The sequence below is a fragment of the Convolutriloba macropyga genome, chromosome 1 (genome assembly GCF_964194025.1).
Source record: "Convolutriloba macropyga chromosome 1, txConMacr16.3, whole genome shotgun sequence".
NCBI classification, from domain to species: Eukaryota; Metazoa; Xenacoelomorpha; order Acoela; family Convolutidae; genus Convolutriloba; species Convolutriloba macropyga.
In genome coordinates, this window is record NC_134468.1 from 83,132,998 (window position 1) to 83,148,080 (window position 15,083).

The 15,083-nt window shown below is 37.0% G+C and overlaps 1 protein-coding gene across 1 annotated transcript; it reads left to right on the forward strand.

Annotated features, from left to right (window-relative positions):
• The first annotated feature begins 5,956 nt into the window (after positions 1–5,956).
• On the forward strand, positions 5,957–14,812 carry LOC142352141 (four and a half LIM domains protein 1-like). The gene is made up of 3 exons (XM_075404533.1): positions 5,957–6,130; positions 11,212–11,410; positions 14,603–14,812. The coding sequence occupies exons 1-3, from the start codon at positions 6,086–6,088 to the stop codon at positions 14,752–14,754; spliced, it is 396 nt and encodes a 131-aa protein (XP_075260648.1). The 5' UTR covers positions 5,957–6,085; the 3' UTR covers positions 14,755–14,812.
• The last annotated feature ends 271 nt before the right edge of the window (positions 14,813–15,083 follow it).

A 15,083-nucleotide genomic window follows, 5' to 3' on the forward strand; every position in this document is an offset into this window, starting at 1 on the left:
TTTGGAATACTATGCATACCAGAAGATCCCCATAAGTGCACAGCGAAACGGGTGGGGGAAAAACAATTTATTTTGTTTCAGAAAAATAGTTGTTTCTCTAACAATTAACCAATAGAGCAAAATCAAAAATCTTTGGTGTTCTAAAACCTTTTTGGATAGCATATGCAACCAAGAAAGCATGGGTGACATTGAAAGACTCGCACAAGCAAGCAACAAATTATTAAGCGCGCCAAAGTCTGGATCAGAACTGGTTTCCGTCTACCTGGGCAATTTTGTTACAAAAAAGGGGTCTGATTTTGCGTTTTCATAAATCATTCTGGAAAAAAAATAAAACACATGGAATTAAAATGCTGAACTATTCTTTATTTTCCGATAGCGAGCGAGCACAGAGGGTTGGTTTTGTTCACAACATTCGATTTTGGAAAACGAATAGTAATAGGCTGAGCCAGAGACCCCAGAGTGTGGGGCGAGGGAGAATTCGTGACCGCATTAATTCCAAAATCTGTACAATGTGATTGGCCGAGCCAAAGAATCTGCAAAATAGTAATTGTTGTTGAGTCGAGCTATCATTATCCATTGCTCTCTAGCTGCAACTGAAAAGAAAACTGCTGGAAAAGTTCCTCTATACCGGTATTTCAGCTCTTGATATTGTGCTTTAACCTTTTGCAGGAGAGGGTAATCCATGCGAAACAATGTTTCCATGTTTCAATTCGCAAGTAATGCATGTGTAACCGTACAACCAAGCTGAGTTAATTGTTTTCATCAGAAAAGTAACAGCCACTGGACTCCATATTTTTTGCGCAAAAAAAGTTGTTTGAAATTTTTTGTCCACAGAATCACTATGGGACTTGAGATGGTAAAAAACACTTGGAATGAAAGTTGCCAGAAAAATAAGGAGAAAACCTAAACAAGAACTTCGTTTTAGTTCACCGTCAATTTTATGATTTTGAGAAAACTGAGTGCAGCAAATTGATCACATGAGTTAGATACTACAATTAATTTGTATTCTGTGAAGGTCATGTCTATAACTGCTTTTCCATGCTCCTCCTATAGTCATCAAATAATGTTCCCTTTTGTACCACAATTTTAATTTGAATATGCATATCTTTCTTTTCAAAATATACTTCTGACTAAAACTACATTTCAATGCTAGTTTTAACCAATGAAGTACTGCGATGAAGTTCCGGAGCTTGGAAACGTACACTTGGTTCCGGAACGAGAACTTTTGACAAATATCTCCAAGCAAGAGTTTTCAAATTTTCAATATTAGTCTAAATAATATCTATTCTAGATCAACGACTCTGACTGGTTTTTGGACTTGTTACCAAATATTGAGACGGGTGTTAAATTTTCACACCTAACTACCTACGTATTTTTTTCAATATCGGCTCCACAGATTTTTTCTTCCCAGTTAAAACAATTCTAAATTTTTCTAATTCTGTCCCAAGCAAATCAGCAACGATTCTTACAATTGTTGGGAAAACATATCCCCTCAGAAATGGTATAGCTGTCCTTCGATATGTCTGTGCTAACGTACCAACTGTTCTTCCACTCTTCAGTAACCACTAAATAACGGTAAATCACTGTCAGCAAATTTTTTCTAGAACAATGAAAATGAAAAAAATCATCAGAACCTTTTCTAAACATTAGTCAGCTCTCGTAATTCCAACAGAGTTGTAGGGTACTTATTCACCAAAAGAGTCTGGGAAATCCACTTTCATTCTGCGGAAAGAGTTCTTTAGAGTTTCATTAAACTGTAGCTATAAAATGTTTAAATATTTCATCTTTTGCTCTGTTTATATGATATTCCTTTTTTTTACCTTTGATAGGTAAGAACACTATGCCTGGTAAAAGACCACTTATTTTGTCACCCGCCATATTATGTTCAACAGTATGACAATATATCATTAGGGTATGTATTCTTCTAGCAGCGTCATAAGGGATTTAGGAAAAATTCGGACCACAAACACTCATGAAAACACCCATCACGTAAATAGTTTCATCGCAACCAATAACATGGTAAAGGTTTGCATTAAAAAATGACAATTAAAGAGTTCACATTAGGAATGCTCAAGGAAGTTTACTGTGCAGATGTGTTCACGTCTATTTTTACTGGCATATTATCAAACTTTTCTAGTTTTTGTTTTTCCTGGTTAAGGTTGTTTAACATATCGGAAACTTCATTATACAGACACGGATCAAGACTATAATAAATTTATGGTCTTCTATGTGGTGTTAGTTCTTCTAGTTGAAAGAATTTACCTTCTGTAAAGGTTTGGTAGAAGAAAGGATAAGATATTTTGGTAAATTTTACTTCCCATTCTCCATCAAGACTAAAGTGTTCTAGCAGAAGTTTTGTAAATGAAATTGATGTGTTTTTTGGGTAACAATCAAAAGACTCATTAGAAACCAACTGTACACCGAAAATCTCATCATCAAATGATAAAACTTAAAGATGTCATTATTGAAAATTCATCACTTTGATCCCCGTGAATGTTATAAGTTGAAGTATTAGAAGAAGCCATTGTTACAGTGTTCAGGGTTTTTTTAAACTGTGATTTGAGTCTTTATTCGACACATTTTGATATGACTACATTTTCACCAAACTTAAATTTTGGTCGCTCATATAGGTTAATAAGAGTTTTGTAAGAAAAATAAACAGACCAAAAACTCTCAATTTGTTTCCTTTCTTTGTGATTGTCCCGTGTGATTTCAAACACAGAATGAGCTTTCAAATCTCTGAAAAAAAATAATTTTCGCGCTTTGGAAACAAAGAGACGAGTACTTTGAACAAAATGGATTCAATTCTCATCACAATTAACACAAGAGTGTTATCACTCTTGTGTTAATTGTGATGAGAATTGAATCCATTTTGTTCAAAGTACTCGTCTCTTTGTTTCCAAAGCGCGAAAATTATTTTTTTTCAGAGATTTGAAAGCTCATTCTGCCACAATCGTTTTTGTTTCATTTCTAGCACAATGTAATTTGATTTTCCTCTACCTTCAATAATTTTTTAGCCCAGTACTAAACTTCATTCAATGCTCAATCCAAAATTTCGCTCGCTTTTTGTTTTGCGTATCAATAGTGTGCAAGTTGCTAGAACATTGCTGAAAAACTTTGATATCATTGGTTGCACACAAAAAAGAAAAAGACGTCAAGACATGCTAATAATTACTTCACGTCATTGCAAAAATCCAAAAACTTATCCGTAAGACAAAATTAGGACACTGACTTTTATAACAACTGCAGGTATTCTTTTAAAAAGTCTTGCTGTATCGCGCAATATTGTGCAATAGTTTATACAATTCGGAGTGTAAGCAACTTTTTTTCGATAATCAATTTTCTTTTTGCATATTTTCAATTGATAATATATGCCGCCTTCGTTCCCTTATTCAATCTTTGTAGCTTGAAGGTCTAAAACTTTGAAACGAATCCAGCTCCAACTGTCTATGCTTTTGGCATCTTTGTTTGTTACTTTTTCCAGGATGCTTATCGGAAACGTCAGGTTTTTCGAAAGGTCTATCGGGAAAATCAACATCCTTCCTTCTTAAGACATAAAAAACGACAAGAAACACTATAATTTTATCTCGTCCATCTAGAAAAAATGAGTCGGCGAGACTCGCGTTGTTTTAAGTTTTTGCTCTAAACTCGATTCTATTTTGGATTGTTCTGATCTGGCAGGGATTTCCTTCTAATTAGGGCTCATTTATGGTGGAATGGAAACTCCTTTTCCTCAAATTTGCCAAAAAATTAACTTTCAAATTAAAATTACGTTTTTAAAGCCGTTAGTATTCTAAACAAACTGGTCCATTTCAAGACAATTGATTTATTATACATGGAGCACAAAAGACAATAAATTTAAAACTAAGAAAACAATACAGCTGAAATTAAAATTAACGATGTAACCCAATGACAAAAAAATTTTCTTCTTGTTTTTTACTCAGGCAATTTTTTTTTCGGTTTATAAGGAGTATAGTTTAATATAAAATTGAACTAGAAAATGATAAAATACTTTCCAATAAAAAAACAAGCAAATATTTACACATAAAAGTTTTTATTAAAAAAAGTAACAGTGCAAGTATTGTCAGCTTGAGCTTTCTTCTCTGCAAAACGGAATAACTCTTGTGTTGATAGAAGTAGCTGGTACATTTCCAGATAATACCTTAGTTGGAAAATAACCGGGAGACTTTTTGTCCACAATTGTCTTTAATTGAATAGGATTTTAAATTCTTCCAATCTTTTCGTCAAGTACTCTGTTGCAGGTGAACAATGTTGATGAAAATAGATTGGTAGGTTGGCATTACAAAATTTTTCATTATTCTAGTTGATTTTGGTCGCTTATACTGGTTAATAGGAGCGTAAAATTTTAAATGGGCCAAAACTTCAATACTCGTTTTCTTTTTTTGGAAATTTACCCACTGTTTGATTAATTGTTGTGTTAATTGTGATGAGAACATTAGAAATTATCTGACAGCTCACTCTGTGACATTAATTTTTTTTAAATATTTGTTTACTAAATTTGATTTCTCATTTTTTCATTTTAATATTTCACAACTCACTGCTAAACTCCGTTCCCTGATCAATCCATAATATTGGTTGCATTATGTTTTGCGTAACAACTTTGTAAAAGCTGCTGAAGCGTAGGTAATATTTTTTGAAATCAATTGTTGTACATAAACAAAGGGAAAAGACGTCAATACATGCCAATTGATACTTCACTCTATTATCAAAATCTAATGATTTGTCTGTAAAGGCAAAATTGCGACATCAAACATCACTGAAAATTTAGGCACTGCAGGTAATTTTTTAAACTGTCATGTTGTATGGCGCTACTTTGTTTAAGAATGTACACAGTTCAGTCTGTAAGCATTTTTCTCCTTCGATGATCCACTTCCTTTTTAGATATTTTTATTTAGTCCATACGCTGCTCTTCCTTCCCTGTACAATCTTTGCAGCTTGATTTTTTCAAACTTTGAAAGGAATCCAGCTCCTTTTGTCTTGGTTTTTTGGCTTCTTTGTTTGTTACTTTTTCAAGCATTTCTATCGGTAGCTTCAACTTTTATGTAAAGTTTATTAGGGAAATCAACATCCTTTCTCCTTAAAGCATAAAGAAAGATAAAACGCTAAAAATTAAAGAACGCTATAACTGTATCTCGTCCTTCTAATAAAACTGTGTCTGTGAGAGATAGCCTAACTCGCGTTGGATTCATTATGTGATCTACAAGTGTAGTGGAACGAGAACTGTTTCTCCTCAATTCTCTCGAAAATTTAAATTACAAATTAAATTTATCTTCGTAAAGCCGTTGAAGATTCCAAACAAACTGTTCCATTTCAAGACAAATAATTTATTATAGATGAAGCACAAAAGAAAATAAATTTAAAACTAAGAAAAACAACACAACGGAAATAAAGAATAACTATGTAATCCTAGTACATTCACAGACCATCCACAGACCGAAGTGACCTTTGATCATACTAAATTGCGCTCGAATGTGACCCCTGACCAGACTATCCCAGCCAGAAATTACCTCTGATCAGACCATTCCCATTCGGACGTGGCCTCTGATCATACTTAAGTTTGCTCGAATCAAATCCCAGAGCGTGTAACTTTGGTATGGGAACACACCATGTGCGTTGGTCTTGGATCTGATCAGAGGTCACCTCAGGATGGGACCTAAACCTGGGTTTCGCAATATAGCCTCCCATTATGATGTGTTTACAATAATGGGGAGGAAGGGGTATACTTCATAGGACACCGTTGAGAGGGGGCATGTCATGGGAAAGATCCTTAAGTTATGCGGCTATTGTTATTGTCACGAGATTTGATTAATATTAGTTCTCAAAGGGTACAATTAGAAGTTGCATGTAATGTTTTGATGCATAGGAAAATAGTTCTCTAACTGTTTCTCAGGAGTAATCTGAACTGCAAAAACTCTAAAATGACTTTCGGCACTTTTGTTCTTAATTAAATTACCACGTGTTGTCAATCAACGTTTCGTGTACCAATTTCAATCAAATACTAAAGAGAACTTACTCGACTTGCTTTTGAGTTTAAACCCGTTTGTGCCGTTGGTGGCGATGTGTGATGGGGACACCGCTGGTAGGCAACAAGTGCTACGGCTGTGGAAAGGTATAGACCTCATTGGTTAATCCTTCCGTGTTTAAACCCCCCCCCCCCCCCCGGCAAAACAAATGGCGGATCTTTTCCGTTTGTGCCCCCCCCCCCAGTACGTTATGCTCCCCCCAGTTACAGAGCACGTGCCATTACATAGTAAATCATTATGTGAACATATGGCACGTGCATCTGGGGGGTGCAAATAATATGCGCCCACTAAGCTGGGGGGCACAAACGGAAAAGATCCCAAATGGCATCGCATAATAATTTAGCCTCAGTAAATAACTAACCCCATCGGATCTACTCTGTTTCACCCCCTCCAGAGTTTTTTATGACCCCCAGTTATAAATTATATGTTGTTATATAGCACGTTACTATGTAAGAAAATAGCACGTGCGCCTGGGGGTCATAAAGGATTTGTGCTCACTAAGGTGGGGGGGGGGGGGGCAAAACAGAATAGATCCACCCCATCTTAGGGACATAAAACTTCTACGCCCCCCCCCCAACTGCCTCAGGTGCACATGCTATTTTCTGACGAGAAGTGTGCAATATAACAACACATAACTCAGTGGGGTCAGAGATCAAGTGTTAAAAACAACATGCGGATCTATTCTGCTCCGGGGTATTTTCCGTTCGTGCCCCCCCCCCCCCCAGTACACTATGCGCCCCCAGTTACAGAGCACGTGCCATTACATAGTAAATCATAATTTAAAAATATGACACGTGCGCTTGGGAGTGCAAATAATATGTGCCCAATAAGCCGCGGGGGGGGGGGGACAAACGGGAAAAGTCTGTTTTGACTCCCCGTGTTGTCGGCCCCGATTGCAATTAGAATGCTATGATGTCGTAAGAAATCCGTAAGAGTTATATTTCCATTAATCCTGGTTCTTAAGATTACAAAGAGTAGTTTGATTTTCATAGACTGAAATCACGTTAGGCATTAGTGCCATTGTTAGTGAAGTTAATTTAAAAACAATTGGACAACGTTGTCAACGGATGCGCCCCTTTTTTAAAATCATTCATTCTTCCAGTGAATCAAAACTTGATGCACCTTGCTATGTCATGCAAGATCTTGATCACTTGCACAAAATTTGAAACAACTTGCCAATAACTTAATAGGCAAAAATTTCTTGTAACACCCTGGAAAGATCGTGACAAGATCTGGATCTTTTCCGTTTGTGCCCCCCCGTACGTTATGTGCCCCCAGTTACAGAGCACATGCCATTACATAGTAAACCATTATGTAAAAATATTACCCCCATACTACAGTATCCCCATGAAAAGTGTCCAAAACTATTGTTGATCAACTTTGCTCGAGTTTTCAACTGTAAAAATGATTTGAAAAGTTTTTTTCTTTTCAAACATGCGTAAAAAAATTTTTTTCTTTGTCAAGATTTGTCAAGATCAATCAAGTTACGCCAAGAAATATTCTTGACATGTCTTGATAAGATCTTGGGATTTTTTCCGTTTGTGCCCGCCCCCCAGCTTAGTGGGCGCATATTATTTGCGCCTTCCAGACGCACGTGTCATATTTTTACATAATGATTTACTATGTAATGGCACGTGCTCTGTATCTGGGGGGCGCTTAACGTACTGGGGGGCACAAACGGAAAAGATCCAGTATAGGGAGCAACAATAACAAACTTTTTGTGGTTCTACTGCTCATTGGAGCTTTCCTTACAAAAACTTTCAACACTCACCCCATTTTATTCTTTAAAACCCAAATTTTATAACAATTCATGGCGCTTCAACCCTGGACGATCAGATTAAAAAAGATGCGATTGCTTAGGAAAAGTGCAACGATTGGAAACAACCTGCGAAACCGAATATTGCATAAAATGCAGTGAAAAACAAAATTCACTGCTAAATTCACCGCATTTCTTCTTTCAGATTATCAATTTTAATCGTTAAAAGACGCTTTTGCTTTACGACATACAATACTCGTGTGAAGGAAAAATTGGAAAAATATGTAAGATAAGCGGTGAAAAATTTTTTTCTCAGCAAATTTCGTAAATAGTTTTGCGGTGAAATTATGTAAGTGCTAAAGTGAAATTATGCTAAAGTCAGCGGTGAGCTTACAAAAATTTTTATCAAATTTCGCTGCTTACTACAAATTCTCGGCCTTACAAGGATTCAAACGTCTCACCTTTTTCATGTTAGCCACTTCTTCTTCCACTTCTCCACCTCTCACTCAATGCTAGCATATTTTTTTGAATTTAAATCAATTTCACTCTACTTTCTGTAAAACATGCGCGTTGAATTTTGGTAAAATTAGCAATCAAATTACTAATTTTAGCGGTGAATTGTGGTGATTTTTTGTTAGGTCACCGCTTACTCTAGTGTTAAATTTACATAAATTCACCGCTTAAAAAAATTCAAAAATTTGTATGATTAATCGTGCGTAAATTTTTCGTGGTTATTTCAATAAATGTATCTTAAATTCATTGGACAAAAACGTTTCCAAGCGTACTCTATGCGGTTAATTTATGTTATTTCACTTTAAGTTAAGCGGTGAATTTATGTAATTTAACCGCATTCACCGCTGATCTCACATAATTTGGACACTTTTTTCAAAGCGTTAAAATATGTGTAATTTCACAGCTACTAGGCGATAAAGTTTTTTTTTCACGGCATTCACCGCCTAATTTATGTATTTTAACCGCGTTTACCGCTTATCTTACAAAATTTTCCACATTCACCGCTTATCGTACATAATTTTGCGTTGAATGGTGGTGACACCTCGACCCGGGTACCTCTGAAACTCTGAACTCTTCAGAACTAGAGCATTTTTTATTTGATCAGACTGCCCAGCTCTTATATCGCGCGCAGATCAGACCATGCATACTATGGACTGGGCAGTGATCTGTCTATAACCAGATCGGATCAGCTTCGAGGCTCTGTCATTGGGGTGCGTTTTACTATCTGCGTTCCACTCAACACGGTCTGATCATAGCTGACTTGGATGGGGCACCTCAACCAGGGTTGTTTTTTTACTGAGTAGAACCTGATCTACCACAAAATTATTGTCTGTTACTCTAATTTTTGATCAAAAGTGAGTTGATTTAATGCGCTGCCTTGCGACTTTATGTGTCCGTAATTGCATTGTGTGATAGGGTATTAACGTTATTAATCAATGTTCTTTGCAGTGAAAAACAAAATTCTTTGCTAAATTCACCGCAATTCTTCTTTAAGATTATCAATTTTAATCGTTAAAAGACGCTTTTGCTTTACGACATACAATACTCGTGTGGAGGAAAAATTGGAAAAATATGTAAGATAAGCGGTGAAAAATTTTTTTCTCAGCCAATTTCGTAAATAGTTTTGCGGTGAACTGCGGTGAAAATATGTAAAGGCTAAACTGAAATTATGCTAAAGTCAGCGGTGAGCTAACAAAACTTTTTATCAAATTTTGCTGCTTACTACAAATTCTCGGCCTTACAAGGATTCAAACGTCTCACCTCTTTCATGTTAGCCACTTCTTCATCCACTGCTGCACCTCTCACTCAATGCTAGCATATTTTTTTGAATTCAAATCAATTTCACTCTACTTTCTGTAAAACATGCGCGTTGAATTTTGGTAAAATTAGCAATCAAATTACTAATTTTAGCGGTGAATTGTGGTGATTTTTTGTTAGGTCACCGCTTACTCTAGTGTTAAATTTACATAAATTCACCGCTTAAAAAATCAAAAACTTGTATGATTAATCGTGCGTAAATTTTTCGTGGTTATTTTAATAAATGTATCTTAAATTCATTGGACAAAAACGTTTCCAAGCGTACTCTATGCGGTTAATTTATGTTATTTCACTTTAAGTCAAGCGGTGAATTTATGTAATTCAACCGCATTCACTGCTGATCTCACATAATTTGGACACTTTTTTCAAAGCGTTAAAATATGTGTAATTTCACAGCTACTAGGCGATAAAGTTTTTTTTCACGGCATTCACCGCCTGATTTATGTATTTTCACCGCGTTTACCGCTTATCTTACAAAATTTTCCACATTCACCGCTTATTGTACATAATTTTGCGTTCAATGGTGGTGACACCTCGACCCGGGTACCTCTGAAACTCTGAACTCTTCAGAACTAGAGCATTTTTTATTTGATCATACTGCCCAGCTCTTAGATCGCGCGCAGATCAGACCATGCATACTATGGACTGGGCACTGATCTGTCTATAACCAGATCGGATCAGCTTCGAGGCTCTGTCATTGGGGTGCGTTTTACTATCTGCGTTCCACTCAACACGGTCTGATCATAGCTGACTTGGATGGGGCACCTCAACCAGGGTTGTTTTTTTTTACTGAGTAGAACCTGATCTACCACAAAATTATTGTCTGTTACTCTAATTTTTGATCAAAAGTGAGTTGATTTAATGCGCTGCCTTGCGACTTTATGTGTCCGTAATTGCATTGTGTGATAGGGTTAACGTTATTAATCAATGTTCTTTACAGATTACAATATTTCCCGGTAAAACAAACATCTGAATATCTGGGGCTTCATTTGGCTGTTGGATCTTTTCGGCTCATGCCCCCCCCCCCCCCCCCCCCCCCCCCCCTGTTACAGAGCTACAGAGCACCTGTCATTCATCGTAAATCATTTTGTAAAAATATGGCAAGTCTGGGGAGTGCAAATAATTTGCGCCCACTAGGCTTGGGGCACTAACGGAAAAAATCCTGGTTGCTTAATTGCTCTCTAACGAATTTGGAAGAAATTTTCAACGCGTGTATTTTTGTCACGCAAAAATTTTGTTTGAACGTTTTTGCGCTTTTGTTCTAGAACTTTCTTTGACTGCTTTCTTGCTTTTTTTTCACATTACGTCTTTACTTTAGAGTGATCTACGTTGCTTCCGGTCTGAAATAAAGTTCGTTGATTAAAGTGATTGCTAGCGAAAGAAAAGTAAATCCTTTGTAGCTGAGTGGTAAAAAATGTCCAACTGACAAACTGTAGGTCCGGGGTTCGAACCCCTGTGAGGACAATTTTTTGCGTTCATAAAACATTTCTAAGATACACTCTTTCTAAATTAAGTTGCCCCCGTCTGACGTTCGAGAGAAATTCATCCAACGTTAGTCTGTTTATGTTTTTAATTGAGTAGAACCTGACTTACTATGACACGAGGGTGACCGATGGTACGAACAGCTACCACGGACACTGTTTCATCTGTAGAGAGAAGAACTGCCACGCCAGTCTGGCAGGGAGGCCCTTCTTCTCTGTTGGGTACAAACGTGTCTGCAAAAAGTGCTACGTAGAGAAACATGCCCAAACATGCGACTATTGCAAGCAGAAGATTGTCGGTGAGTTCTCCTTCGAGATCTGTCTTCAACCCTGATGGGAAAGGACTTACCGGGTGTCCTATCTCGATAGTATAAAAAGCTGACTAGAACTCCAACAGGGGGACGGACACTTTTTGCAACGCAATTTTTTCTGCCCGACTACAACGGGGTAGGACAATTGTCTTTTGAAACAAATCGCGTTGCAAAAAGTGTCCGTCCACCCCCCCCCCCCCCCGTTGGGGTTCTAGTCAGCTTCTTTATACTACTTACCTCCCCTCCGCTCCCCTTGTAGCCTCCTCCTCCCTTGTAGTAAATATGCCATCATGAGGGGCCATAAATCCGTGGGTGACTGTGATGGGTAAGACACAGGCTATCTATAATGTGGATCATGTTATAAAGTTATTCTCATAATGCAAAAAGTATACTATGGTAATAAACAGGCTCATTATGAAAATGAGACGGGTTTTGGTGGTAGGCGAAAGTTTCTTGGTGTGCACACTCAGGTTTGAAAATACCGAATGTATGCAGTGTCTTAAATTACAATCCCCGAAAATCCTATATACAGCCAGAAGTTGACTTATAGCAAACTTTTGGCATATATAAAGTTGCAAGAGGCGTATTTAACCCGGGTCGAGGTTTGGCGGTGAGTTATTGTAAGAAATGCGGTGAAATGCGGTGGAACAAAATTTTTTCACCGCGTATTTCTTACATCTCTTTGCGGTGAATGCGGTGAATCGCGGCGAATTATTTATTTTCACCGCGTTCTCAGTATTCTTACAAAAAAGAATCGTCACAACACGGGTTGGAACCTCTGACCTCCTGCATGCCTTCAACTGCTTATTCCACTGCGCCAACTGTCACTTAATTCTTTAATATTTCTTGTGAATTTAAATCAGATTGATTAAACGTTGGAAAACAAATGCGGTGAATTTTTTTAAGAAATGCGGTGAATTTCGCGGTGAATTTTTGTAAGAAATGCGGTGAAATTTGGTGAATCATTTTTTTCACCGCATTCTCCGCATTTCTTACATTAATTTGCCACAAAGGTCGATGCGATGAATTTTGCGGTGAATTTTTGTAAAAAATGCGGTGAACTGCGCTGAAATATTTATTTTCACCGCATTAACCGCAATCACCGCATTTCTTACAAAAATTTGCCCAAAAACCTCGACCCGGGAAGTAAAGTCACGTGTCTCTGTAGACGTTGCTTCGAATATTGATCTGAAATCTCTTTGAGCTGCTGAAGATTTCCTGATAAACGCCAGATTTTCTTTGTGACTTCAGACAGAGTTGCGTAACGTTTACTTACGGCTAACGGTTATCACAAAATGTAGTATTAGAACAGGCGCAATTGAAAACCACTGAAGTATCAAAATATAAAAACGTTATTGCTGGCCAATCACAATTGAGAGAATGTCAATACTGTTTTCTGATTGGCTGCTATGTTGACTCATCAAGTTTTTCCACATTTTAAAATAGGATACAAACATTAGGATTAATATGTTGAGAATTTGTGTTTACCGGCAGAAAACATTTGTATTTTTGGGGAAATTGATATAACGTTCGGTTCTCATAGATTCATATCAAGTCCCACGGTCCGCTTTGCCATGGCCATATGGATAAAGAATTCGAGAATCTAGAATTAGGATTTGCTGAACTTAGGCTAATTGCACGCAAAAATTGCAGTAACTTACATTTCTCAGTCATCCAGATTTTTTGAACATTCTATACAACCATCTAAAAAAACATTTTAAAAAAGTGGAATTATACTTTTTCTGCAGCTAAAATTATTTGACGCAATTGTCGGTTTTTCCTTGTCCCCTTTCCTAGATCCGGGAAAACAATAATTGTCAAATTGTCTTCGATTCAAATCGACAGCATTGGGTTTTGAAACATTTTTTTACAATGTTTTTTGTCCATAACATTGTTTGTATTCGAAAGCTGTTTCAAGTCGTTGCAGAAATCAGCGTTAGTCTTTAATTTGACCCTTCCATAAATGTGTAATTTTTTGCGCTTTTTGAAATAGCTTTGCTGATTTTTTATTCAAGCTGTCATTTGATAGTATTTATCAGGCTATGGTAGAACATTTCTAACAAGTACGAAATATTGTCCAAAATTTTATTTGTTACTCGGTCGGTTCTATCTCTGGCTCCTTTTATCCTCTTTTAGGGAATACCCTTTTATTTTTCTAGTTCATAATTAAAGCTCTGGAGCGCAGAAATTTTCCATGCATTAGTAAAAATTTGGACTTCTTTGGGGCTTCACTTCCTCATTAAACCTAACTAGGGAAAAAACTGATTGCTCCATTTGTGTGATCCCGCGCTAGCTGAGTTCTTTCAAAAATGAAATGAGATTTAATTGTGTTTCCGCGGCATATATTTGGGTGCCAGTTTAATGTACTGGTTAACGCAATTTTCGGCGCAAGAAAAGTGGACAAAAATCTGAAGACAGAATTTCAGACTCTGAAGAAAGTTTGGTTTTAATTTTTTGCTGCGTTTCTTGCAATTTGGTGAAACAGTTTTGACCAAAGTTGAAGTATATTCAATTTTGGTTGGACTTTTCGTTTTACGGAAATCATTCTAAAGGATAATTATGACGCCAGTTATAAATTATGAAAACAAATGTTTTAGATGGAAAGCTGATAGAAAAATTTATTAATCCACTTTTTGCATTTGGTTTTGTCGTTTTTAAATATAATATATACTTTACCAATGCACTTTTTAGTTGTTTGATATGTATGGTATAAAAAAAATTATGAGCGTAATCCAAAATTCAAGAAACTGTTTTGATCTACATGGCGTTTTTTGAGTAACATTTCTTCTGTACGAATTTAAATAAATTATAGCTCAGAAATCCCAGTTTGAAAAACCTACAACCTTAAGCTGTTTTCTTAGAAGATTTTCCCAAAATTTCGGGGAATTATTTCCACACTGTCGACAATTTTATGCGTTTTCCTCGTATTCGTGCTAATATTTTTTACATTTTTAAAACCCAAGTTTGAATGGGTATGGGCCAGACCAAACATGCGAATATCACATTTTGGTCCAACAGAACGGCGCGAACGAAACATTTGTCAGGCTATGTGTTTGTTTGAATCGGTAAATCTGACCCCCCCCCCTCTGTCTGGCCCATGCCTGTCTCGGAGCCGTGGACCTCATCCTGGTTTACGGTATTTCGAGAACTACATAACGCTTGTTTCCATTTCCTTATTAGGAGGCAGATCTCTCCGAACTTACGAGGGCAGAATTTTCCACTCGGAGTGTTTCAAGTGTTTCACGTGTGGGCGACCAATAGCATCAGCTTACAAAAAAGACAGAAGTGGAAACTACGTACATTCACAAAATTGTCTCGCAGAAACAACTTAACGTCACAATTACAATTACGAAAATAACCAGAAACAAAGTGACTTCAATAAAGTATTTCTTCTGCTTCACTATTGCCTGAAAAGAATTTGTAGCAGTTCTGTGCCCTAGTTGAGGGGTCAAATGCGGGTCGAATGAGGGGCATTTCTGTCGACCCATGGTCGAACCTGCCAAGTATTGGTCGACTTATTAGAAGACATCGGGTATGAAAAGACCGTGTCTTGACGTATGCTCGACTTTGGGTGAAAACTTCATGCGGTACCGACCTTGTAGCTAAGGTAAGGAAACTCCACCCACCCAGACATTATCAGTCTTCTCATATGGTTGACCTA